Source organism: Parus major, chromosome 6 (assembly GCF_001522545.3).
Source record: "Parus major isolate Abel chromosome 6, Parus_major1.1, whole genome shotgun sequence".
Lineage (NCBI taxonomy): Eukaryota > Metazoa > Chordata > Aves > Passeriformes > Paridae > Parus > Parus major.
Window position 1 is genome coordinate 34,314,066 of NC_031775.1, and position 27,946 is coordinate 34,342,011.

At 36.6% G+C, this 27,946-nt stretch overlaps 1 protein-coding gene across 2 annotated transcripts; it reads left to right on the forward strand.

Moving 5' to 3' along the window:
• Positions 1-42: 42 nt before the first annotated feature.
• Positions 43-27,178, forward strand: MSH4 (mutS homolog 4). Of its 2 annotated transcripts, none has more exons than XM_015632854.3 (20): positions 43-1,195; positions 4,966-5,130; positions 5,927-6,090; positions 8,711-8,821; positions 9,539-9,654; positions 10,272-10,445; positions 12,680-12,852; positions 13,624-13,691; positions 16,293-16,367; positions 16,767-16,831; positions 17,392-17,561; positions 18,408-18,544; positions 18,955-19,058; positions 19,896-20,020; positions 20,843-21,043; positions 22,232-22,350; positions 22,872-23,000; positions 24,477-24,651; positions 26,351-26,439; positions 26,783-27,178. In XM_015632854.3, the coding sequence occupies exons 1-20, from the start codon at positions 1,090-1,092 to the stop codon at positions 26,966-26,968; spliced, it is 2,652 nt and encodes an 883-aa protein (XP_015488340.1). In that variant the 5' UTR covers positions 43-1,089; the 3' UTR covers positions 26,969-27,178. The 2 variants fall into 2 exon arrangements, with proteins under 2 accessions (XP_015488340.1, XP_015488335.1); XM_015632849.1 differs by lacking the exon at positions 43-1,195 and adding an exon at positions 2,738-3,017.
• Positions 27,179-27,946: the final 768 nt, after the last annotated feature.

Below are 27,946 nucleotides of genomic sequence, written 5' to 3' on the forward strand. Positions count from 1 at the left end.
AACAGCACTTTGATGATGGCTTGTCCAGAATGTAGCTCTCCATCTGCACAAATGCTTCCCGTAGTGCACTGCAGCCCTGCCACACGGCTGGTGGTGCTGCTGCACCCTTTTCTCAGTCATGGGGCATCACGATGGGGCACGGGGTGCCCCTCCCCTCTGAGCAGATGCCAAGGGCCAGTGGCCATGGGTGAGGCGAGTGAGAGGCCTTGGTAGGTGTGGATGGCTCCTGTTTGCTGAAGGTGGCATGGCAGGGGAGCTCAGATTGGCACTGCGGCCGGGGGGGGTTGCAACACAGAGGCTGCAAGGGGGACTTTGACTGGTCATGAGGGCCATGGTGCTGTCGCAACCATGGGCAGTGCATGCACTCAGCGCCGGTGCACACGGCAGCAGGTGGGCCCCACAGCAGGGCTGTGGTACTGACACTCACCTGCCTGGGATTGCTGGTGAATAGCAAGGAAGATGGCTTCAGAACCCCATTCCTCCAAAGTGAAGATGAGGGAAGGATGCTGAGGGGGGGAGTTCTCTGAGGGGAGGGGCAAAGTTGGGAATTGAAAGGAGAGGTTTCAAGTCAGTGCAGGGGGGAGAGAGCTGTTCAGGAGCAGTTCCCTTGGAGCAGGTCAGGGGAGGAGGTTAGCTCTCAGCACAATGTGAGGACTGTGCCCAGGAAGGCAATTCCAGAATGAGTCTGTGTTGTGTAAACTCTGTTAAACAGTCTGTTTTCTGCACTGTACACTGTACCTTCCTCGGGTCTTGTTGTCTCCATAGCTCTTACTGATCACTAGGCACCTTGGTAGCCCTCCCTTGAGTCTCAAGTGCATTGCTACCTTGAGCTACATTGCTACTGTTGAGCCTTTCTTGTCTTGCAATTCCAGCTTAAGGTGTGGATCTGTCTGGTGTTTATCATGTTGTAGATGTTTCTGAGCAGTCATCTCTCACATCTCTCATCATCTCTCACAGTGATGGCAAGAGAGTGATTCATTTCCACTTCTGCGAGTTCTCTTTTGACAGAGCTGTCTCCAGGGATTGCATCCTCATGTCCATAACAGTCTTTTGTCTTTGGCTTCTTGCTCATCCATCATTCTTCTTTTGATGGCTCTTATCCACATCTCTACTGATGGCTGCAGCACTCACCACTTTCAGGGCCACTGTAGAGCACCTACACTGTCATGGCACTGTTGGATGGACCTCTCTGCTGGTGGGTGCCAGATTCCCCCTATGGAAGTCAGTCACGGTGCTTGCGTGTTGGGTGTCCATGTCATGGTGGGAGCTGCCCTGCCCAGGGGTGTAGCAATACTAAAGACAGGGTAGCACAGCCTCAGGATGGTGTGGTAGTAGGTTGATCTGTCTAGATAATTTGGGCAAAGACCATAAAATTCATCTTTGGGCTGCAGACAGCTGGCACAGTTATCTTCATTAACTTTTGTGGGCACCAGGCTCTGGCCTTCAGGGAGTAGTTTGTGTGGTAGTGGAGTGGGCTGGGTCTTGAATGTGCCTTGGCTTTTACAGGTGGGGCTCAATATCTAGGTTCTTTTAGCTGTATTAGTGTAGAGTAAGCTAGAACTGGACAAAGTCTATATTTGATAGCCCTTTACTTGTCATGGATTTCAAAAACCAAATGAATTGGAATGCTCAAGCTAGCATTTCTAATGAATTTTTAAAGCCTACAGGTTTTTAGATAAGGTAAAAACTTACTACTTTTAACTGCCTGCTTGCCTGATGAATTCTTTGGTCAAAGCCTGGAATTTTATTTTTCAAGGTTTGCAAAAAAGTTACAGTAAAAAACCTTACAGAAAAGACTTTGTGTTGAGTGTGAGGGAATGAGAGCACTGATCAGGTTTTATTAAACTGTAAAGGTTAACCAAAAACTCTAATTTTTTTTTTCCATTATGGTTTCCTTTTCCTTCTTTTTGCCCAGGAAAGCACTGTTTAGCAGATAGAAAGTTGCTTTTTTTCCATGTTCTGTAGCAAAATGGGATCATCTTCAGAGTTTCTGGTCTCTTACAGACTGAGACAGCTTGGGAATTAATATGTGGGTGATACTGCATAGCAGTGTAGAACATTTCACTTTCGATTGAAATCCTGTTAATATTATTGGAGTTCTCTGATGAAAGTTTGGTCAATGTAATTTCCTAAGTCAGCTGTGATTTCTGAAGATCTTATAAGATTGCAGGTTAAAAAGGTGTGAGTATATGGAGTGTTTTATAATGCAGGTATATTTAGTGCCGGAGACAAAATTGTGCCTAGTCAAAATGTGAATTGAAACATTTTAGTGGTGTATGTTACATGATGCTAATAGACAATGCAGTGTTAGTATTCCAAAACACTATTGCAAGCCCGTGTTTAAGACAACTACAGAGGTAAACAAGCTTTATGATTATTTCAGGGATCTTTCTGTCTCCAAACTCCTGAGCAGGAAGAAAACGTGCTGAAGGTCCTGCTAAGACAGTCTGAATGATGAAGTATCAATGTGGTGTAAATTACGTTTAAATGCAGTTACTCCTGCTTTAAAGAGCAGAGCAAGCACTTTCCTTGCGTTCCTGTGGCCCTTGCGTATTCATAACGATACCCCTTGCAGGGCCAGCAGCTCTGAGTACTGTATCATTTAAAGCTGCAGGTCGACAACTTTTACCAACAGGGCCGGAGTGTGTGGGGTGGGCCCCAGGCGGGCGCCCCAACAGCCGGGCCGGGTGCCGCCATTACCGGGGGTGGGCGCGGGGCCGCGCGGGCCGGCCCGATGCTGAGGGGACGCACCATGGCGGGCGGGGGCGAGCGGGCGGCCGCCGCGGCCACCTCGGAATCTTACACGGGCCGCGGCTCTTCCACGCCAGGCGTGGGCGGGCGGGCGGAGCAGACGCCCCGTTACACCTTGGGGCTTCTTCAGACGCCGCACAGCTCGAAGAGCACCGGGGGCTCCTCCAGCGGCGGGGCACGGCCGGCAGGCTCCAGCGGGGAAGGCCTCGCAACCGGCCGGGCCGCCGGGAGCAGCGCGGGGAAGCCGGCTGTTTCCGAAAGGGGAGGTACTCTCTCTGCCGGGGCCTTTATCTGTCTCTTTACCCTGCTCTCTTTGGTCGGGTCGGGTTCCGAAAGAGCTGTTAAAAGCGGTGCCTACTGAGGTGGGGTAGCACCAACTAGCCCTCGTAGCCGGCCAGAACAATGGAAATCGTTCCTTGCACTTCTTTAAAGAAATCTCTTTCTTTTCTTTAGATAGTAGTAGCTGAGTTCTCTGTGGGATCAATAAACGTGTTTGAGTTGCTGCAATAGTGTTTGCTTTACAGGAGAGAACCGAAACATCGGTTTTGAGTTTCGGGTTTGTGTTTGATTTGTTGGTTGTTTTGTTGTTGTTGTTTTTTTGGTTTTGTTTTTATTTTTTTGCCTGGCCTTTGAAATAGTTTTAAGTGCCTGTCGGTCTCAATGTGTGGTAAGAACGTTGTGCTTTACAGAAATCGACTAGCAAAGTTTGTATCTTGACAGGCAGCAAAAAAAGTTAAAATTGTCGTGTTTTCAGACGTAACGATGAAAAGAGTTGGAAATTATTTTAACACTTGTTGCAATGAATTCTGATGTGCATGTATCTCCATTATGTACAAATTGGAAATTAGGTAAAATGGGTTTGGGTAATATATATGATTAATGAGCAATCCTAAATGATACCCAAACAGAATGTTAATTCAAATAGGGCATGACTTAAATGTTGGGTTTGAGAAATACCTGTGTATGGTTTGGTTCATTGGTCTTTGAAATTACTGGATTTCCTCTGTTAAGCCAGATTTGGTACCTTCTACAGGTAGTCTCTTCTGTTAAAATTCTGAATTAATTTAGACCAAAATCTAAGTGAATGCTATTTTAAAAAAATTACCAGTATGCATTGCGATGTTGATGTGTCCACTCTTAAAAAAGTCTTCAAGCAAAGAGTCTGAGCTAATATTTTTATCACTTGTCACAGTTTTAAGATGAAAAAAAACTCCCGACCAAACACAAAGAAAATCCCACCTCACCCTCCAAAAAAATCCAAACAAGCCCCAGAGCTCCAGTACTGTAGATATTTTTGTACCAGCCAACCTTGGTAAAGAATCATGCAGTTAATTGATCATCTAAAAACAATGCTTAAGTATTTTGTCTTGTGAGTCAGTTTTTACTATAATATAAGAAACAGAAACATTTGTGTTTGTTTGTTTTATAACACCTGGAGTTTTTTAAGTGCATCTGCTGTTTATCTTTTCATTCATTTTTTTAATCTTAAAAAGCAGTTATCTAAACTAGTCTAAGGATGTCTTCAGTCATCTCAAGAGAATTAAAAACAAGTAAATTACTTAAATAATTTATTGGAACTTAAAAGTGTTCTGAGACAAAGATATTTTGCAGGACTTAAAAATGCATGTTGATCTTAAATATGTGTGTAAAAGGAGATGCTGCTAACAAATACATTCCAGATTACTATATGATTTCTGAGAGTTGATTCCCATAAACTCAAAGGGTTGTCATTCCCAAGTGGTTCTTTGTTAACTTTTATTGCCCTGTTTTTTAAAAGGAATTCTGAGCTTTTAAAAAAAGATTTTCATAAGCATGTGTACAGTTTTAGGTAATGATTTTTAAATGGGCAAATGTGAGATAAAGTTGATTTATAGCATTCTTTCATAAATCTAGAATTCATTAGAATCTGAAATGATACTTAGTAAAATGACTTCTGTTGTATTATTTCAGTTCAACAATGTAAGTAATTTTTTTTATTGTTACTCTAGGTAATCTTTTTGTAGAAAATAATCATATTAATGCAAGGTTGTTTTCAAAGCAGTCTGACTTTTATTTCATTTTATACTCTGGAGAGCTTTCATAGAATGACATTTTGTTTGGAAATCTCTATGCTAATAAAAAATGAAGTTTTGTAAGCTGTTTTTTTTGTATATTGCTTTCTGAACAAAAATTTGTGGCTGTTTTAATAATTTTCTTATTTCTCTCTCCCCTCAGAATCATATTTTGGGGACAAAAGTTCTTGTGTAGAAAATGCTAATACATTGAATCTCACGAGTTCTTCTTCTATGCGAGGCCTGAATAGCACATGTATAGGAAAAACACCTCTCTCTTCTGGTAGATCTGGTTGCAGAAGCCATACTCCTCTTATGGGATATTCAGGTAAGATTAACAGCTCTTAGAGGAAACAGTCCAACTTACATTTCTGATGTTATTTTATGAAACAGTTTAATTTTTAATGTGATATGTTAGGATACTAAAATAAACTCAAAACACAATGAGTTTTGTTCTATAGAGGATGCTGCCAAGGAACAATGCACCAACCAAAAAATACTACTTTACATACTAAGTAGATGTTTTGGTATTGCATCCTCTTGCTACTTACTTTGCATTCATGTATGAATTATCAGTGTAGTTAGAATTCAGAGTTTTTTCAAATTGTCCAAAATCAACTTATATTTGTGGCCATATGGACATGCAGTGTGATCACTAAAGAGCCCAAATTCATGCACATCTCTAATCAGAGCTTATTTTTAGGCTTGTAATGCACTGGACATCATATATAACATAATTCTCAAGTTTCTTGAAGCAACTGTTTTGTATTTTATGTTGGCACGTTCAGAGGTGTAGAACACTAGCTCTTCAGAACACTTTGACGGTAGCTGATGCTACGCTTTGCAGTGCTTTGTATGAGCAAAATGGTGTTACAGGGTAATGATGCCTTGTGCCATGCTATATGTGTCATATGTGCTCTGGTAATGCAGAAGTAATGGGATTTAAAGTTTTTTCACAGTCTGATCATTTTCAGTTCAGTCTTTAGGATTCTTAAAGACTGAACTGATAATGATTCTTTCATCTGTGTATTTTTTTACCCTTGCTCTATTGTTTGTGATGCTCCTTGATCAATCTTTTATTGATTTGTATTGAATGTAACTGAATATATATGACTGTCTTACAGTTACATCCTCATCTGCAGTTTCTGCTCATACTGTTGCATTGGTTATTGTAGCTGTAGTAGAAGGAAGAGGCCTTGCCAGAGGTGAAGTAGGAATGGCCAGTATAGATTTAAAAAATCCTGAGATTATACTATCACAGTTTGCAGACAATACAACTTATGCCAAGGTATTTTATGGGTTAATTATTGTGCCTTACATTCTTGAAAAAAGTTTGTGACTAATGGTAAATTAAATTTCTAGTTTGTGGAAAAGATTTCTCAAAAGTGGAAGTAACAAGTTCTAGAAAATATGTGGTGTTGAAAAGCCTGCTCTTTTCCTTAATGTGCCTCAGATGTTAAAGAGGAAAGAATGCTTTTCAAAAGAAAAAAAGCCTTTCTGCAAAATACACTGTTTTTGTGACTGAGATGCCTCATTTTGAAGAGCATTGGGCAATATATGGTGGTAGAACTTGCAAGTATTCTTCATCTGGCAAAGCAACTCTGAGAACTGCATAAATGTGTGTGGGCGATAATTATAGTTCCACCGTTGGCTGCATAAATGTTCCATCTCAGTTTGAAATGAAATTCACTCAATTTACAGCCAGTACTGCATATTCTACATTAATGTGGGGAGTAATCTCTAGGTTATGCAGCAGCAACATTACTGAAACGTCTCATTTTGTAGTTTTGTTGTAGTTACGAATGCTAGAAAATAACATGGCTTTTAGCAGCTTTACAATATTTAAAGAAACAAAAGCTCTATTAGGACAGTAAGTAGCTCTGAGATAGGATGTAAACAACCATCAAATCTGTTTAATAAAACAGTTGTTGTATGATGTCATTGTACAATGTACATTATACAGCATTGTTGTACATTACAGTTGTATAATGTACAATGTTGTATAATGAATTTCCTTGTTTTGTTTTATTTTTAAGCATTAGTGCTTTTAAAGGCTGTTCTGGTCTCAACACACATAGCTACATATTGAACAACCTTTATAACTGTTTCTCAGGCCATGGTCAGTTTTAAATATGATTGTTTATTGTTTTCCTGCCTTACCATTATAAAAGCTGGCATTTTTATTTGTACACATATGTTCCTAATTTTCCATTTAGATTACTGAGTTCTTCCTTCTGTGCTCATACCTGATATTGCATTCACCATCCAGTCCAAAAAAGAGATGCTACTGTACAACTACTTTTCCCCTAATGTGGAAAATGTCCTAACAGCCCAATTTCTTGCCTTAATCTGTCACACCTTTAACAATGTGTGAAAAATTCATGTTGCCAGAAGTTTATGTGCATGGAGGAGACAGAGGAGTTCTGTACCTTTTATTCTTCAGCAAAGGGAGAGGCCATGGGGCATTTCCCCATGGAGTCCCTCAAATTGTTGGAGGACTGCAGCCTCCTTTTTATCCCAATAAAATCTAAAAATATCTTTTTTATCCAGCTGCAGAACCTTTGCCTATTCCCTATTGGCTGAGGTGCTTGGGAGGTACAGACATCCTAATCTGTCTGCTAAACGTGCCCCTTAATGTGTTCCCCCTGGTACAACAGATGATACATGACCATTAAAATCGGCTTTAAGTCTGTCCTGGGTGGGAAAGTTAATATTCATAACTCTATTAAATCTTCGTTCTTCTCGAAGTTCAGGAGTTGAGCATGACCTTGGCTAAGCAGCAGTCCATGTCAGTTAGTAACATTTTTAGAAATTGAGGGTTTGTCCCGTTACTTCCTTATCTACAAGTGTCTGAGCCTATCTGTAAGCAGATACACACAATCTGTTCATAAAGACACATTCATCTTATTTCTTTCAACAATTCTGTCTTATCTGCTGATCAGCTGTTTTCTTACGCTCTCAGAATCCATGCTTTGCCTAGTGATTGGTATCCAGCCTACTGTATTTTCTTGTGCATACTTTTGCTTTTGAATGTTCTGCAGATAAATTCAGGAAAGTTTTCATGTGTTCTTTAAGTTCTTCAAGACTTGTGATGCCACTGGAAAAAAATTTCCTGGTGGCTAGCAGATATGAAGGGCAGTGACAGCTTTCCCACCCCAAATGCCCTAAGATGATTTATTTTGTGTATTTTTTTTATGCTTGTTTACCTTTTCATTGGGACATCATCTGTTCCTTCTTGCATGTCTTAACTTCTAAGCAGTTAAAATGTAGTCTGCTTTTTCATGTTTCTCCCTTGAGAATTTGTAAATGCTGGTATAAATGAACATAAATGCATAATGTTTAGTCCTTTCTTATACAGTAGAAGATTATATAGTCTACTAATAAATCTGTACAGGGGGTGTGCATAATGTAAAGCTGGTAAAATATGCACATTTTTAGCCGTGTTAATACTGAGGTAAATCTTACTAGAGGAGGTTAAAACAAAATTAAAAACTAGTCTCAATCCAAAGATTACTAGTCTTCAGACATGTTGCATTTCTTCATCGTCCAGAGCACCATTAACCTTCCAGCTTCAAGGCCAGAAAGCTGCCATCTGTTGAAATAAGTCCTTCTCCCCTATCATAGCCATGGAATATAGTTTTGGATATTAATCTCTTGCTTCAACGGCAAGCATGATTCTGTGTTCAAATAACAGGGGATAAACTCTCAATTTTGTTTGTTTTTAATTTAGTTTTGTGTATTCTCAGATACATATGAATTTGACTCATTATTGTAGAAGTCAGTAGGAAATTTGGAATTCGAACTGATTCTAAAATACAAGGGTTCTGTATTTTCGTATTGCTGTTCATGATTGTCTAAATATTTTAGATTATATATATTTTTTTTATTATTTTGAATGTTTTGTTCAGGTTATTACTAAACTCAAGATTTTAACACCACTAGAAATAATAATGTCAAACACTGCATGTGATGCAGGGAATACAACCAAATTGTTCAGTCTCATAACGGAGCATTTCAAGGTAAGATCTAAAATTTCATTCAATGTTTTAGAGTTCTTGTTGATCACTTTTATACGATGGTTGATTTGAGAGTTTTATATAACTTTTAAGATCTTAAGAGCAGGCAGATTTTGTTTTCTATGATTTTCAGGTCTAATTTTAGAATGGTAGTGAATAAACTAAGTGCAGCTTCCATGCTGCTGCTTCTAATACTGACAGTTACAGAGATAGATATGTCGCTGATGAAAGATGAAAGTTTTTGATTTGTGGCATTGGGTAATTTGAGTAATACCGAATCCTTTGCTTCTGCCTTGTTCTCTCAACCTGATAGATCAATATGGGCTGATGTATCATAGAAAAGAAAAAGGAGCACTGTGAGGGTAAAAGAGGATGAGATGACCTAGTATAAGTAATTTATGAGTATTAAAGCCTCAGAACCTTTAAAGAAACTATTAATTACTACGTGAATTGTTTCATGCCTAGATAGCTGATGGCTTCTTCATGAGTGCTCTTCTGCTTCCTGATCTCTCTCCTCTTTTTCTCACATAAATCTCATGTGCATCACACACCTTCAGTTACATTGACCTGCTTGTGCTAGTAAGCTAGAATGAATACTTTTATGAAGACAGACCGCAGAATCACTTGATAGATTTCTTGGAAACATGTATCACTAGAAAAATACAGAAGTCTCTCTGATGTAACTTTAAAAACTAGTTTCTTTCATCCCCATCTTCACAGAATGTGACTTTTACAACTGTCCAGAGAAAATACTTCAATGAAACAAAGGGTTTGGAGTACATAGAACAATTGTGTGCATCTGAATTTAGCACCATTTTCATGGAAGTCCAATCAAAGTGTGTTTAAATAAGGAAAAGCATACTGTGTCCAGATAAGTTTTTAACAAAATCATTTTTATGTACTCATTGCGTATGTCTGTGTCATGTTGCAAAAGTTAGAAAATCATAACAGATCTTTTTATTTTGCCCTCCAGTGTTTCTGATATGTCTAGAAATGTCAATAGAAAGCCTGTTACATAGTTGGGTGGGTTTTTTGAGTTTTCACAGCTTTCCACTTCGCCTTCTTCATTCTTTCCTTAAAGATACCTTTCAAGAGCCTGTCTTTCTGGCCTCAGCAAGCATTTTCAATGTATCAGCAATTTTAAGTGTTGGTATTTGGTGACCAGGGTCTTCAAGTCACATGTGTCTGTTGAAATACATATGTTCACTATATCAGCAATATAGTGTAGACTGTGAAGTGTACAGAGACTCAAACGTTTATAAATATTTGATTTGCAGGAATATATGTTTGCTAGACATGGGTTCATGCATGTTTGAAATATACTGCTTTTTCAGTGCTATCAAGCACAGTAGTGGCCAAACCCACAATAGTGTGAATGCTCTTTCTGTAGTACTACTTCTGTGGTATTTCAATAGCAGTATTCAACATTCATGAAAGATTGTTTCTTTCCAAGGTATTACTGTCTTGCAGCTGCTGCAGCTTTGCTAAAATATGTTGAATTTATTCAAAACGCCGTTTATGCTCCTAAATCACTCAAGGTGCGTTTCCAGGGGAGTGAGAAAACAGCTATGATAGATTCATCATCAGCACAAAATCTTGAACTAGTGATTAATAACAGAGATTCTCGGTAAGAATAGTTTTTCCAATTTATGTTTTTATAAAAATGGATTTGACTAAGTTTCTTTGACATTTGTGTCAGAGAGCTGACCATTATTTCTGTATGACAGAACCATTCACAGATTGTAAAAAAAAAATATTTTGACAGAGAAATGCATTACAATTCAGCACCATATTTCTAGCACAGGAAATCCTGAAGTGAATTGTAGAAGGAGAGAATGCATAATCATCTTTACATTGATGTGTGTGTTTTATACAGACTTGAAAATTTTATTTATGCAAAATTTCACGGAGTATGAAATGAAAGAGGCACTATTTCTTCAAGATTCTTATGTTGGATTAAAATGCCTACGTTTTACTCATTTTACAGAAGATATATGCTTCAGCCTTGAGAAGTTTTTTTAGATCTAATAGTGGGAAAGAGAGTAATTTCTATAATGATGGGGATGTGCAGTGTGGTACTTGATTGCATGGTAGTTTTCCACACTGAGATCAATGCTTGGAGCACTTCCTTCGTCGGTAGTTGCCTTGTAGGCAGAAGAAACTTCAAGGCTTACCTTCTCCACACTGTTAGACTTACGGTTAGCAAGAAAAACACCTGGAACTTGCATTTTGCTGCCTGTCAGGTTCTGAGATCTACCTCTGTTTGGATGTCCACTTAATCACACTGATATAAAAAGGAGAGCCTAGAAATTCCTCACTCTCCAAGTACTGTTCATAAGACCTTTCTGCTTGGGGAGATGCAATAGAACCACAAAATGCCTTACATAAGAAGGTACTTCTGTAGCGATATTTTTCTGAAAAAATATTTTTCTTTTCCTAATTTCACAGCTGGTTTTGAGAGGAAGGTGGTTACAGGAGGAACTGAGCAACAGTAAACTGCTTGAAGTTTCTCCGGGTTTTTTTTTAACATTATTGTTGCAGAATTTTTGCTGATCCATTGGCAAGTTTGAATCAGCCAAACATAGCTATTTTTGTTACATAGATCTTACTAATCTTACTAATTTGCCTGTAAGTGTCTCCTGACACTTGATATCTTGGAGCCTGCTTAGATATATTTGTATTAGGTATCAGCAGGTTAAAGTTAATAGCACAGGCACGCACAAGAAATAACTAAGTCAAATTTGTGTGCTAGTCTTAATTCTGGAGGGACTTGCCTTGCTTCATTTAACTGTGCAGGGAAATAAGTCCTCAGGTGCCTAAAGATATTCACTGTATATACTCTCCCAAATGTAGAGTTCCACTTAAGTGCTGTCAGGGGTTACATCATACAGTAAATGCAAAAAAAAAAACCAAAACAACCCTGAATACATTCAACTGGGTTTGAATTTCCTTTTTTATTTATTTATTTGTTTGTTTTCCTGACTATTGCTTTTTTATACCATGGTATTTCAGGGTGTTTCTGCTCACTCCATCTGTCTGTCTACCTACCTACCTTTCTGTCTTCATGGTGTTTGTTTTGTGTGTTTGTATCAGGTTTCTTCCTATTTGAGTTCTGGTTTAAATCAGTGTGCTATTACGGCCCCGTTATTTCATGAGTCTTCTTTCAGCCAATAGCATAGAAGATTTCAGGTTTCTAAAACTGTTTAACTGTGTAGTAGGTGTAAATATTATAGATGGCTTAATCTACACCTATGCAATCACCGTTAAGTGTGAAACCCTGGGATATGTAACATGTAAAAGCCATAAAGATGAAACTAATACTTACAAATTATAAGCATGTTGTTTAGCTCCTGTATTGACTGAAACATGTTCTTTAAAAGAATAAAACCAAAAATTATTTCTTTTAATTAAAGTAATTAAAGTTATTAATTTCTAAGTAATTAAAATTATTTTCAGAGATGTGTTTCAACTAAATTGTTCTGATTAGTGTTTGATCTCTGATTGTAACTTGGTAATTTGCCTCCTTGTGTAGGGTTGGTTTGTTCATTTTTAATTACTTTAATTGAAAGGGAAAATGTGAACTTTACCACAGTTGCAATGGAATGCTACTACAAAATATGAATAAAATACTAAGTACAAATGTATTTCTATACTTATATAATTGAGGGCTAATATTATATTAAATTGCATTGAATTACTTAGCTTCCTCAACTGCTGTAGTTCATATAATATACGTATCAAACAGGGAGATGCTAAGCATGCCTCAGATTTGTAGGATACTCTTGCCTGTAAATGTCTCCTGACACTTGATATCTCTTTTTCTTGGTGTATGTATTCTTCATATCTATTTTATTTTCAAAGGAATGGTCACACACTTCTTGGTGTTCTAAATTATACTAAAACTCCCGGTGGAAGTCGAAGACTTAGATCCAATATCCTGGAACCTCTAGTTGATGCTGAAACAATTAACACAAGACTGGACTGTGTTCAGGAATTACTCCAGGATGAGGAGCTCTTTTTTGGTCTTCAAGCAGGTAATAGTTTATTTTGTAACACCTAATACTATATTTCTTTCTAAACATTTTTTTCTAATATAGGAAAGTATGTAATGCCACTTGGTGTGTTTGAAAAGTATTTTTTAGTGGTTTGTTAGGTGACATAGTGAACACTTAATTTTTTGAGGTAATCTATTATCATAGTGGTACTTCTCTCAAGTATTTTGCTTAGAAAAGTTGACTTTCTGTGATAAAGTGTATAGAAGTCTGTGAGCCAACAGCTTTTTAAAGGAGTTGGAGTTTGTCTCTTTATCTCTATGGCTGGGCATGCATTATGTTTGATGTATACAAGTATGTGTAATGCACACATGAAAAAGCAAACACATTGGTTAAGTAATACTTGCATATAAATATTTTTTTCCTGTTATTTCATAAAACATATGGTCTAAAGAAAGGTAAAATACAATACTAGAATTAGTCCACCTAAAACTGGATCATATAATCTTTATCTGTGCCACAGGAGAAATACAGTTAAGTCTAAGAAAAAAAAAGTATTTCTGAATTGACAGATGTCTACCTATACAATAATCAATGCATGCTTAGGTACAGTAAGTTGTAAGTATAGTTACAACAAAATAATTCAGATATTAGCTGTTTTTAAGCTAGTTTTTACCATGTAAATAATTTGTGACAATAGAATATAAGGAAAAGATCAGCATTAGTATAGCTAAGTAATTGTGTGCTTTCAAAGAAAATACATCTTCTTACAGTTTCAGTTTAATTTCAGATGTGTATACTTTTGTTTTACAGTTATCTCAAAGTTCCTGGATACAGAACAACTACTTTCAGTTTTGGTACAGATTCCAAAGCAGGATACAGTATGTTTCAAAATACACCTTGGAAAATCATTTATCTGTCTATAACATACAATATATAAATGTGATGTCTGTAATTCATCTTAAGTTATGAAAATGTACTTCCAAAAATGTTTACTCTTCTCATCAACTCTGGTTGATGAAAGACCAACTCCCCACCTTTATTCTTCATACGTGTACATTTTACTCAACATTACTCAGATGAGAGAGAGAAATTTTCTTCGCATCAGCATAGAAAGAGAAAATGTTTAGTGACTTACAGTCCTAGTGACTGTTAGGTCTAAAAGCAAAATTATTTTTTCATCAGATCTTGCCTCATATATCAGTCTGTATGTTAACACATCATACAAATATCAAAATGGAATAAATACATGTAGTTCACCAGTGAATCTTGGTTGAGACCAGACTCAACATTAACTACGGTGAGGTTGAGGTTACTGAACCTCAGCTTTGTTTCCACTAAACATATTGAAACCATGGTGTTAAAAGTTACATTTGACTACTGTACTTGAGTTGGATATTTCTGCCACTGCTTCTGAGGTTGATGACTCCTTATGTTTATGCTTGTGCCAGCATCTTAGCTACCCACAACTCTTTCACCTCTCAGTGTCTTCTCACATGCTGATTTCCCTACTTAGAAAAAGGATTTGTCTAATTCTAATTAAAGAAATCAGATACAGACTCAAACAGGACAGTTATAAATGCAGATAAATCTCTTTAATGACAATCAAAACCCAGAATGTTTATTGCTCCCAGCTTTCCTTGTAGAAATGTGTAACATGAATTCATGAGTTCATCTGTATGACTAAAAAGGTCACATAGGGTGCTTTTATGTATGCATAGCATCATCTATACCAAACATTTTTACTGCAGTGTTTTCACTGTTGACTGGTTCCAGTATAGCAGAGCTTACTATGCATGCAACAGATATGCTTATTCAAGTGCTTTGCTTTTATCAAATGCTAGATTAGGCAAATCATTATGTTTCATTCCTACTCTCCATAAAAATTTTCATTGTAAGCCTTCAACCAGTCAGCAGATGAGATGCACATCTAGAAAGCCTACAATTCCAGTTACTAAATTTTTGAGTGGTATGTGCAGCATGAGTGTTCTCTCATCCTAAGGAGGCTGTCAATCACACAGAATCACCAAATCACTAGGTTGGAAGAGACCTCCAACATCATCGAGTCCAACCTGTGCCCTGACACCTCAACTAAAACATGGCACTGAGTGCCACATCCAGTCTTTTTTTAAACAGATCCAGGGATGGTGTCTCTACCACCTCCCCAGGCAGAGCATTCCTGTACTTTAAAAAATAAGTTTGGAATGGTCAACTTTTTTTTAAATAACTGCTCTCTCTTCCGGTTATGTCATGCAGTTACAAAGTAGTTAGGAAAAAGCATAAGTTTCTGAGAGGGACTAATTGTCTTTTAAAAAAAACATTCGTATCCATTACATAAGTAACATCTGGCACTTCAAGGGGACTCCAAGGGACAAAAGCCTTATACTTCAAAAACTGTGCTCAATCCAATCTTGCTGAGATGTGGTACTTGAAAAATCATGTCAGTGGTGAAATCATTTATTGCCTTTGGGCTTAAGTGTATCATGTGCAGAGGTTCACTTTTAACACTAGTCCAATTAAAATTCTTGTAAGAACTAATTAATCAAAGATCCATTCCACTACAACTTTCTCAAGTATGACCACATCAGTTCTTTTGATCTCTGATTCTTTCTGGGGATTTAAATCTCGTATTTATTTGGAGATGCATTTAGCACTGTTTAGTTCTGTTTTTTACAAAAAAAAAACCAACCGTTATATGACTGTAAGATAAGAGATGCTCTCAGTTGCAAGAGTAAAGAGATATTATATATGAATGAGGTAAGATTTCACATAGGGTCATGCTTCTATGTTCATGTCCAATCTGTTTATCTGTGTTATTTCCTTAAAATCCTGTTGCACAGTGCATGTGTACTGCAAATGCTGTGCCCTAATGTCAGCAGCAAAATTCTTTATCATGAGTGTTAACGGCCCATACCAAAGAAGGTTGAGGGTTTCTGTGAATGAAAGATTTTGAAGAACAGTCATTATTGTGAGAAAAATGTTAAAATAGTTACTGGATATTTTCTAGTATCATATGAGCAGATGTTTAAGGATGTACGTATATTAACCCAAGAGAAATCAACCAAACCAAAATGTTGTGTTTAACAGCATTAATGGAAAAAGGTTGTGTGCTTCATCATAATGCATAATGTCTTTGCTTTGAAGAAGTTTAAATTGTGGAGAGCTTGTATAGGGTTAAGTATACATAGAAGATGAAAAGTTTTCACAGTTCGGGCTAGCAGGGTGTTCTTAGACTCAGTCATTATCAGTTCAAACATAGGAAATCTTAACTACTGATGGACAAACTGTCACAGCAGGAGGTGTAAAATTTAGGTTATCTTTTTTTGTGCAGACACGAAGTTGTCAAAGTGAGCTTATGAAGCGTTTCAGGAATTTCCATTAAATGTATAAGCCTGTTACTGTTAAGAATATGAATTCTACTAGTTCTTAAGTACTTTTTAGAACATACAAATGCCTCCAATATTCAAAAAATTTTTGAACAGGTTAAAACTGCTGAATCAAAAATAACTAATTTAATCTACCTGAAGCATACTTTAGAACTCGTGGAGCCGCTGAAAGTAAGTGGTCTTTGTTTGTTGTTTTGTTGGTTTTTTTTTTAATAAGGTATAGACCATTTTGTCCTTATTTTTATGAAGTGTAGTTTATTAAATTTCATAAAATATTTCAAATCAGAAGGGATCAATAAAGTAAAAAAATAATATGATTACAGAACACAATACTGCCAACATAGTACGTTGTTTCTTAACATAGGTCAGAAATATGCATTTGTGTCTATACTGTAAAGAGCAGGATTCCTACCATTACCTGAACAATTGATTATATAACATTTAACTGAAACTCCTGCTCAGATCCCACAGTTTCTGGCTGATTAGCCTTACTGAATCTGAAAACATTCAGTCCTTTAAAAAGGCTGCAAAAAGCAATAACTGCCATGTCCACATTTTTATCTTCAACAGGCTGCTATAAGAAGCTGTAACGCACAGCTACTAAAGGCTTATTACAATTCTCTTGAAGATACAAGGTATTTATCATAATACTTAGCTACTGTGTTAGAAACTCTCATCTCAAAAGTGCCTGTAAGATAAAAGATGTTGCGTCTTTACTTATTTATAGTTATGGGTATAGCTCAGTTCTTTTTCTTAACGCTGATTTTAATTGTCAGAAAATTTAATTTTCAGCTAATGAATGCAGTGACAAAAGCAAGAGAGCTAGCTGTGATAGTGGAGTTGTTGCTGAACTCAATTCCCTTAGAAATAATTCTGAAAGGACAAGAGTAGTGGCTTCCTAGAGTATCCATAATAATGCAAAAACCAAGTGTTGTATGTTTGAAAAAAAATATGTATTTGAGAAATAATTTATATGTCCCAAAGATGTGAACAGTATTTTTAGTCAGACTTTGGTATAGTCATGGTTCATTCTGAGGTGAAAATAGAAATGAAATTTCCAGTTTTATTTTAAGAGTAGAAAGTTTCAAAGTTATTTCACTTATTTATTACTGCTACTTGTAATTTGAGGATGATATTGCAAGTAAAAAATCATGAAGTATTATGTATCTGATCAGTAATACCACTGATATTGCAGATTTGGAATTATACTTGAAAAGATTACAACTGTAATTAATGATGATACAAGATACACAAAAGGATGTCTAAGTATGAGGACCCAGAAGTGCTACGCTGTTAAGCCTAACATCAATGAATTCCTTGACATAGCTCGCAGAACATACACAGAAATTGTTGATGACATAGCAGGTATTTCTAAACTAAAATCTGTATTTATTTGGGGTTTAAAATACATTGCACTTGACCTATAGAAGCCATGTAATTGTGTTATAACCTTCTTGTATGTAAAAAGTATTTGGTATTGATATGAATTTATTGTCATTGATAGGTAACTGAGATTCTCCATGTCTGGATAAAAACTCTGTTTTAGTTTAATAAAATTGAATAATTATATGGTGATTTCTATACTCAAAGCTCTGTTAGTCCTTGTCCTCTTAAAGTGCAAAAAAGTTGAAGTAATGGAACAGAATTACTCCACCTAAAACATTCTGCATAAAACATGTAAATCCTTGGTTGAGCTTCTTAATTTAAAATGTCTGAGTTATTTGTTCTTTATATTTTAAGCAGTCTTGATCTATCTGTGCACTGCCTTTTAGCTGAGATATTAAGAGTTGGAAAATATGAACAAAAGGAAGTTTTAGCATGTCATGCATTACTGTGTTTCAGTAATCTTCCTGTTTATGTCAAAATAGAAGAAAAAAACCCAGTTTATTGTGAAACTTATTTCCTTTTTTTAGTATAAATTGTTGATTTTTAGTATAAACTTTTTCATCTTAGTTTAGCATATAGTCTATAGTCGGAAACCTAAAAGAGCATCAGAAACTTTAGCACCTGTCGTATATTTTGAAGTTCCTGTTTTATTCTAATCCCACATTCATGCATAGTGAAAGATACAGATGGTACTGCTTTTTTATTTCTAAAAGCTTTCATTAGCAGTTTCCCTCTTCGTACCAGCACAAGTGTGTGTGTGGGGGGGGGGGGGGGATGTACATTAATGTATATAATTTGGGTTAAATCTTTGTATATGGTATGTAGGTATGATAGCACAACTTGCAGAAAAGTACAGCCTACCAATGAAAACGAGTTTCAGCTCCGCTCGTGGATTTTTTATCCAGATGAATGCTGATTGTTCAACATTACCTAATGGCCAGCTTCCTTCAGAATTTACAAAGGTATCTGTACAAAATATGTTTTAACATAATATATTTGTATACTTTATTTACAATATATAATACATTAATAAAGTGCATAGTATGCAGTGAACAACAACAATAATAATTTCAGTGAAGATATTTAAAAGTAAATGAAGTTTTAACTGGGATGTTTATAACTACCCTATATTCACTTATATAATCAAAAATGTGCAAGTACATGCAATTATGTTCTGTGTAAGAATAAAGTTGTATATCGTGCTAATTGTTATCTTAAATGGAGTTTTCCTAAAAAATTACATGGTAAAAATGAAACTGGGCCATGTTTTTTCACTTTTATTTCCCCATATGGTTCTGAATTTGGTTTTTAGAAGCTGTTTTTCCTTCCAATAATAAGGCAAGCTCTTATTGTTGTTTCCAATTCCCTGCAGATCACGAAAATGAAAAACACATATAGCTTCACTTCAGCAGATTTAATAAAAATGAATGAAAGATGTCAGGAGTCCCTGAGAGAAATATATCACATGACCTACTTGTAAGATCTGTTAAAAACTATTTAATATTTGCTAAGTATGTTTATTTTCTCCAATTATCAGCTATTTACATGGGGTTTTAAAGCTATCTTTATGTTAAGTAATGACTACTTACAGAGATCATCTAAAGCAACACTGTTCAAGTATACTTCCTGAGACAAAAACCCAAAAAAACAACATAAACTGTTTATTGTATTAAATATGATGGCAAACATATTGGCATTTATTAATAAGCGGTCATCATGTAAAATTTCTAGGGGTGAATTATCTGTGCAAAATGGCACAATGAATGCATTAGTTTTGCATCACTAATGCAGAATTGTTACTTTCAGTCAGTTCCTTATATTTAGAGCAGAACTGTCTATTTCTGTCTCTTGTCCTTGCTGCATGTCATGTTGCTCTCCTCACTGATTCACAACTTTAGTAAGTGTAATGTTACCTGTCAGCTGAATGGAAATTCTTTCTAGCAGCCGTGTAGGGTTTTTTTAACAAGAGGGTCTAAGGGAATTAAAGTTCTATTTCTCATGTTTATAGAACATACTTGATTCCATAGCTATATTTTTAGTTCATTTTCTGTGTGAAGCTTTCGTATGAGCAGTTGGTATTCGAGGTTGTGTCTTGTGTCTGATAGCAGAATGGTAGCTGAGATGATGGTACAAGATCTTAATGTACTTCAAAAAAATTTATACATTTGCTCGCATCTGGTAGACACAATTGCGTTTTATGAGTGACCTTTTATCCTAATGTATGCAGTATGAAATTATGGTTCCTTTACTTCTGTAAGTTGTATAAAGCGACAGGATGTGCCATGCAACAGCTAAATCAGTGTCCTATTTCAGAATAGTGTGTAAACTACTGAATGAGATTTATGAACACATTCATTGCCTATACAAGCTGTCCGACATTGTGTCTATGCTGGATATGCTGCTTTCATTTGCCCACGCCTGCACTCTTTCTGATTATGGTAGGTTTCTTCTTTGATTCTGTTATGGGCCAGATAGAGACCTTTCTGATGGAGAATACCCAGGCTGTTTTGTCTGGTTCAGTTTCTTTTTCTGTGTCTCACTAGTCTTCAGATGAGCATCTCTGGTCTGTCTTTGCCGGTTCTATGCTGGTGTTCTTTCTGCTTCCCTTCATCAAAATTAAATTCGCCTAGCTAGCTGCCACAAGCTTTTCCAGTCACTCCTCTCAAAACAGACAGTTTAAGCGTTTTCTGTTCAAAAGCATGAAGTGTATGGACATTCTCTGTTTATGCTTTTTGCTGTTCCATTAGTGCTACATGTAATCGGTTCAGTAAAGACTGAACCTGACAGGAAATCTGATAGAAATCCATAGAGATGGTTGCAGCATCAAATGGATCTTTGTAGGCATGCCATATTGCCAAATAATCAATATGGTAACATATAACAAAAATAGAAGGAATGCTACTTTCTAGTTTACCATGCAAATACAGGGTGCATAGGTAGGAGTAACAGGAGTCCACGACCCTTGTACTTTATAAAAATACTTAAGCTCTTTGCATTTTTATTACTGGAGTCTCTACTTGCTAGGGAATAAACCACAGAACATTAATTTAGAAATAAATTTTTAGTGATGGGTTCCTTTTTGTAGTCATAAATTGCGAAGGATTGAAGGGTAATCAGAATCTGTACCTGAAAGTGGCTGGTAATTCTTCCCAAGAGCTGTGCTCTGGAAGAACTAACTTTATTTCAAAGCACACTAATTTAATAATGTAAAGGTTCCCACACTAACTCCTCAGTGTTTTTCATCTTTTATTCTTGTTTAGTTCGTCCGGAATTTACCGATACTTTAGCAATCAAGCAGGGCTGGCATCCCATTCTTGAAAAGATAGCTATGGAAAAACCTGTGTCTAACAACACATACCTGACAGAGGGAAACAATTTTGTCATTATTACGGGACCAAATATGAGTGGAAAATCAACATACCTGAAACAGATTGCTCTCTGTCAAATTATGGCTCAGATTGGTGAGTAGGAGTGTACAATATTAATCATCTTCTGCGGCAACTTTTCTTTTCCTGGTTACAAATATTTATGAAGCTGAATGATCTAGCTTCCAGAATAATTATATCTAAATAAAATACTGACAGGTAATTTGTAGTTCATTTTCTTCTACCAGCCCTTGTGTTGCTTATAGAAGCCACTGTAAGGTTTCTCGTCTGCCATTGGAAATTTACGGGGCCCCATCTGCGTATCTTGAAGCCTCCCCAGTCTGTTTTCAGAGAAGCGCAGTTGTATGCCCTAGCTCTTTGGAGCACTGTGACCCAATCTAGCACCTTATGCTAGATGGATAGTGAGTGTCCTTCCAGTATGTTGGTCAGACACGTGTGTTAGTCATCCAAAAGAAACACGTGACCTTGAGTATACCTAAATTACATAGAGAAACATATTTCCAGACAGGTATAATTAATAGATAAATAATCAACTACTTCAAATAAGAGTAGTAATAAATACTGCAAGGTTCTGTACTAAAGTCATAAAAGGAAACCAACTATTTGTAAAGTCTAACTGAGACTCATTTCTGTATTCAGGAATTCCTCATGACTTTTTTCTTAAAAGTAAGTCTGGTAGCACAAGTCAAAGACCTAACTCTATAGAATGAAGCTACTTAGCAGTGGAGGGTAAAATTTATGCATCATGCATTTGTGGGTTCAGTCCCCAATAACTGCAAGTTCTTGAAGAATTGCTCTCAAAAACATGAGTTTAAAATGATTAGAGCAGACCATGAAGTTTTTGGCAATAGGTTCCTGTTCTTTCCGGTTTGGTAAAACTACTATGCTTGGAAGTCCGATAAAGGCAACATAATCTTAATTTTGGGAAATTGGCGTTTCTTGGGATTAGTAAATTAGTGACCACAGAAATGTTAAACAGTCCTAGAGTTCATTGTTTTGTCTTCATCCCTTTAGACTGACAAACAGCTTCAGCCATATGATTTCCTACTGGTTTCGCTGATAAGCTTCTTTAATTATCCTATCTATATAATAACTTTTTTCTTATAAATTAATGGTAGAATGTAATCTTAAAAAACATTATCAAGTAAGATGCATTCTCTGCTGTGCACAAAAGCCAAGTGTAAAAGTAATTTTTTTTCCCAGTGATATATTCAGGCAAGTGTCAGAGCGATGAGAGAAACTTGTGTTTTGCTTGCTTTGTAGGTTCTTATGTCCCAGCAGAGTATTGTTCATTTCGAATCGCAGAGCAGATTTTTACCAGAATAGGTATGGATGATGATATTGAAACAAATGCATCAACATTCATGAAGGAAATGAAAGAGGTATGAAATATAGCTATCCAGGTCCAAGGCCCATTTTTATTGTTAAGCTAGTAGAAATTGTACTAGTATATTTTCACTGAAAGAGTGTACTTTACAAAACAATCAAAAATTCAGCCTTCATCTCTTTTATGATAAACTGTAGAAAACCAGGCATCTCTTAAATAGAAAGATATTCCAGTGCGAGTAAAAATCAGTGCTTTGTTGGATAGTATTTTCAACATTTTTGCATTTGCTTAGAATTTAAATTATCATTTGTAGGGGCCTAAGCTCTCTCAGTTTCCTTTCACAAACTGATACCATTTTGAGGGTAAGCAATATGTGCAGTAGAAAAGAGTGGTGTAGCGTGAGTCTTTGCTTGATTAGAATTGACAGCAGTTTGAAAGCTTTGCAAAGGTAAAACTGCTGTATCTCAAGAGATTTTTTTTAAATGTCTGCATTATGTTCCATCTGAATAACATAAAAAATTCCTTTTTAAAAGACCCACATTTATAAGAATGATAACACTTTGAATATTTTTCTAGATAACGTACATCCTACAAAACGCTAATGATAAATCACTCATCATTATTGATGAACTTGGCAGAGGTACCAGTGCTGAAGAAGGTATTGGCATTTGTTATGCTGCCTGTGAATATCTGTTGAACTTAAAGGTAATTCTGTTTTGAAAGAGATTTAAGGCTTTTTGTTTTGTCATCCTGAAAATAAATACAGTATTTTCTTGTGATTTTACATCAGTTTTGCAAAGATTTCTTGGCTAAATACCGGTGAACAGTAAGAATTACAGTGATAGGAAACATGCTGGCATAAGCTGTAGTTCTGTTCACTGGTTGTTGTCATTTAAGCCCAGTCGGCTGCTGAACACCACCCAGCTGCTGGCTTGCTCCCCATAGTGAGATGGGAGAGAGATCAGCAAGGTAAAAGTACAAGAACCCGTGGGCTGAGATAAAGACACTTTAGTAACTAAAGGAAAGTCATATGCAGAAGCAAAATAAGGAATTCTTTCACTGCTTCCTATCAGCAGGCAGATGTTCAGTTGTTTCCTGCAATGCCATTTCCTCACACTGACTGCTGCCAGAATGCTGAACGTCCCTCCTTCCTCCTCACAGTTTTTATTGTGGTGGTATAGTATGGTTTGACATCTCCCTGGGGTCAGTTTTGGTGAGCCATCCTAGCTGTGTCCCCTCCCAGCTCCATGAACACCCCCAGCCTGCTTGCTGGTGGGGCAGGGTGAGGAGCAGAACAGCCCTTGGTGCTGTGCAAATGCTGCCCCGCAGTGGCTAAAACATGGGTACGTTATCAGTACTGTCTTGGTCACGAGTCCAAAACAGCGCAACAAAAGCTAATACAAAGAAAACTAACTCTAGTCCATCTAAAACCAGTACACTGGTCACCATATCTTTCCAACTTGCTTGCAGGTTGTAGCTCTGTCTAGAAACATAAAAGCCCAGTCTGTTTAGTTTTGCTAATTTAGTTTAGTTTTAGTTTTGCTTTATGCTTGAATGTTAAAGGCAAACCTCTTTACCTGGTGGTTACCTTTCAAAGTACAGTGGTAGTTCCACACAACTTACAAATTGGTCACAGAGGTTAGAAACTTGTTGAGAAAAGTGGAAGATAATTTTAGATGGATTGCAAGTTTTGCCTCTATTGCTAGGTATGTGATCAACCTCAGGTGGCTGTTACAAACCTTTTGAGTGTGCAGGTGTTTGTTTCTCCTCAGAGTTTATTCAGAGGATTTTTGTAGGTTTTTTGGTTTGAGAAGCTCAGATACTTTCTGTCACTTGTACTTTTGATAAAGGATTCCTTGAGAGAATTAAGCAACCATTTGACAATCATTCCAATCGACACCAGTCAGATTTTGTAAGCACTGTCGATTTTCTTTTGTTTCTGATACTGTTTTCCTTCTATTGAGAAATGAGCAGGAGAATCCCCAGTTGGAAGAGATGTACTTGCCTGCGGTAGCACATGTCTCTTAAGGATTTTTGCTTGCTTTAGTAATGTAAAGACAGCTTTTCAGTGTTTTGGAGGAAAACCTGGACATCTGTGAGATTATTTAATTTTTCTTATCTATTATAATTTATTTCTGGATCATTGCCAAAATTAATTTTCTTTCTTGTTTCCTTGTTTAGGCATTTACACTGTTTGCTACACATTTCCTGGAACTATGTCATATAGACGCTTTATATCCCAACGTCGAAAACTACCATTTTGAAGTGCAACATGTGAGAAGTAGTGCTGGAAATAAGGAGAAAATTGCTTACACTTACACACTTTCTAAAGGATACACAGAGGAAAAGAACTACGGTAACGGATTCCACCCTGACTTACAGTCGGCAGAAGTTACAGGAGATACTATTTCAGTTATTAGGCACCTAACAGTATTTTTTCTGATGACAGGTTTGTCTTGAGTTTGTGTCTCTCTCAAAGAGAGAGATACAGAGATCTGCAGAGCTATAATTTGTTCCAAATAATTGCACATTTTAAGTAATCATGTAGTGAGATAGTGGTTTCGGGCAGTACGAAGAACTTACGTGATACTTCATAATGGAAAAAATATCTTCCTGATGTTGGTACCTCCTTGATTCATATCTGTTTGAATGAGTTAGTCATTTTGAGCATATGCTACTAGAGTTCATTTCGTCTGCACTTAGGGAAGGGAATGAATGTTCTGGAGAGACATAAAGATGTTTGTGCCATAAGCTGTGATGTGACTGGTTAACAGCACATTGGCCCTTTTTGATCAGCAAAAAGAAATTAAGTTTCTTTAAAAAAGGAGAGGAATTTTGTGGTATATTAGGCTAAGACAGTTATAGGTGGGTCTACAAAAGCATCAATGTTCTCTGAAAAGTGGATTTAATTCTCTTTCATCTTTAGACTAAATTATAGTGTAGATTGCATAGGTTGATTAATTATGGGTCAGTAAAGACAAGAGTGAATGACAGAGAGTTAAAAAAAATCCATACGTTTCCAAATACTAGACTCAGATGTTGATTCCTTGATTTAATTAACATTTAATCAAAAGGTAATTAGCTACACGTGACTTTTGTAAGCTATTGGTAACTGGTAACCACTTAAGCTTCAAGTAACAGGACTTAAAACTTTTCTTGATCAGAATTTTAGAATAAGGTTGTTTAACTTCAGCAGCACAAGCTCAATTTTAAATGCTACACCACCACTAACTCCAAAGAATTGTTTGTTTAGAGAGTAATCTCTGAGAACAGGAGACCTTTAAAAACTCAGTGTTTCATGTCTTGGCCTTACATTACTTGAGCAACATCACATTCTAAGAAAGGGTGCAAGGGCTCTTCGTGACCCTTTTTCATTTTTAAACCTGCCGTATTGAACCACCCAATGTGCCACAGACTTTCCAGAGGTACAGACAAAGGAAAAAGTAAAAAAATCATGTTAGAGCAGGAAAAAAATATTTCCGTCTCTTTCTTACCCCAAGTATCCGGCAGTTTGGCTGTTGGCAACAAAGAAGTTGAAAAATGACACCCATATCCACCAGGATGTCTGGATATAATTGAGACTGCACTTAGCAAAACCTCTCTATTTTCTGCCAAATTAAAAAACTGAACCGAGAAAGCTGTTGACATCATGGTGCCTTTTTTTTTCCTTTTTAACTCCCTAATATGTCTCATTCTACCCATTTAAAGCATTGCCAGCAGTAACTTGATGTTGAGGTGTGTTTCAGAGATAGCATTAAAACAGAGTAGACATTTTATTTTGTAAGTCTCCGAGCCTTACTGTTTATTAACAAAAAAAAAATCCAAAACAGAACAAACAAGAAAACCAAAACAAAGAAAACCCCCACAAACAAACAAAAAACCCCCAACAAACAAACAAAAAACCACACAAAGAGAAAATATACCAAAATCATTTAAATAATAATTAATTTTATACCCCTTAGGAAAACAGGCGAAGTTAATTCTGGAAGACATAAAATGGAAGGTAAAGATAAAATTGGCATAAAAAAATCCTGATTTGTGTTTTATATATTTAGGACTAAAAGCTGCAGAAGTGTCCTCCCTACCATCATCCATAATTTTGGATGCAAAGGAAATCACAAATCACATTGCAAAACAAATTTTGGTATGTAGTAGAAAATTATAATTCTGTATTTCACAGTTTTTATACAACTCAAATGTATTTCCAATTTCTGAAGGGATACGGGATAAGCACTGCCTTTGTTTTAATGAAAACAGATTTCATTAAACTTTGTATTTCTGGAACTGGTTCTGAAAGATTATATTGAAAGTCACTGTTAGCTGACAGCACAAAATGGCCCTTAGGGTAAAGGAATATTGGATGTAATTTTCGTATGCAAACCAATACTGTGAGATCAAAAACAGGCTGGAAAATAGCTAATACTTGTATTTTTATAATAGACTGTCATTTATTTCCTATTTTAATGTATGTCTATTTTTAAGAACAGCACGGGCAGAAAAGCACTCCTGAGTTGATGAAACAGAGAGCTGCATACCAGTTAGCAATGAGACTGGTTCAGACTGCCAGAAATTCTCGACTGGACCCTGAGAGTTTGCGAGTATATTTGAAAGCCCTGAAGAGAAAGTATGAAGCCAGTTTTTCCACACCCGGAAAAAATGATGAGCATCAGTAATGTGTAACCTAGGCTGTTGTTCCAGTTTTTATGACTGCAAGATTGTTCTGTTTTTTTCCCACAGTATTAGTAGTGTCTTTTCACATGGTGTTATAATTTTAATTCTTACCCTAAGCTAAACTTAGTAATGGAAGACCATATCCTTTATGGGTTCCCCCCCTCCCCCAACATACCTGGAATAAAAGCATTTGCCTTCTGTGAGGTACACAATTCTTTTTGATACTAAACTGTATCAGTTTCATCACTTTAGAGCAGCACTGAGAAGAGAGGGAAGGACTGGAGCTGAGTACTAAGGTACTCAAAATTTCAGGCAGAACACAATAGAAAGTTCAGATTGCAAAAAGGCAAATGTATGCCCAAATTGCCTCAAAGCAGTTTTACTGTCTGTTCTCGTTCAATTGTGTCTTCTGGGACTGGCACCATTTTATTCATTGTGCTGTGTTAAACACTTCTCACAATGCCAGGAAACAGATGATATTAAAACTTGAATGAATTTGGGCATGTAAAAACAAGCTGTTCTCTCTTCTTCAAAGCAATGTGTTTGATGTTAGTTGGTGGGAAAGGTACCAGGTTTTCCCTTATCCCAATAAAGCTTGTGGGGCTGAAGCTGAAATCACTGGGGCCGGGGTGGGGACTGCAGTGCTGCATAAAAAACTTCAGATCATTAGAACTGCATCTAACAAAAGCCACCTAATTAACACCCAAAACTCGGCTAACCAAACAAACAGTATCCAATTTGAACCCCTACATACTATAAACAAAACTAAAATCCCAGTAATACAGATCAAAATCTATTTTAATTGATTCTACCTAACATACAAACAAACCCATTCATCAAATTATATTTATTCAAAAACCCAATTTCACATACTATACAACACAATAGAAAAACACACTATGTACCACCAAAAAATCTAATATTGAATAAAGTAAATAAATAATGCAATAAATATTGAGTAAAAACCACCTCTACTTACT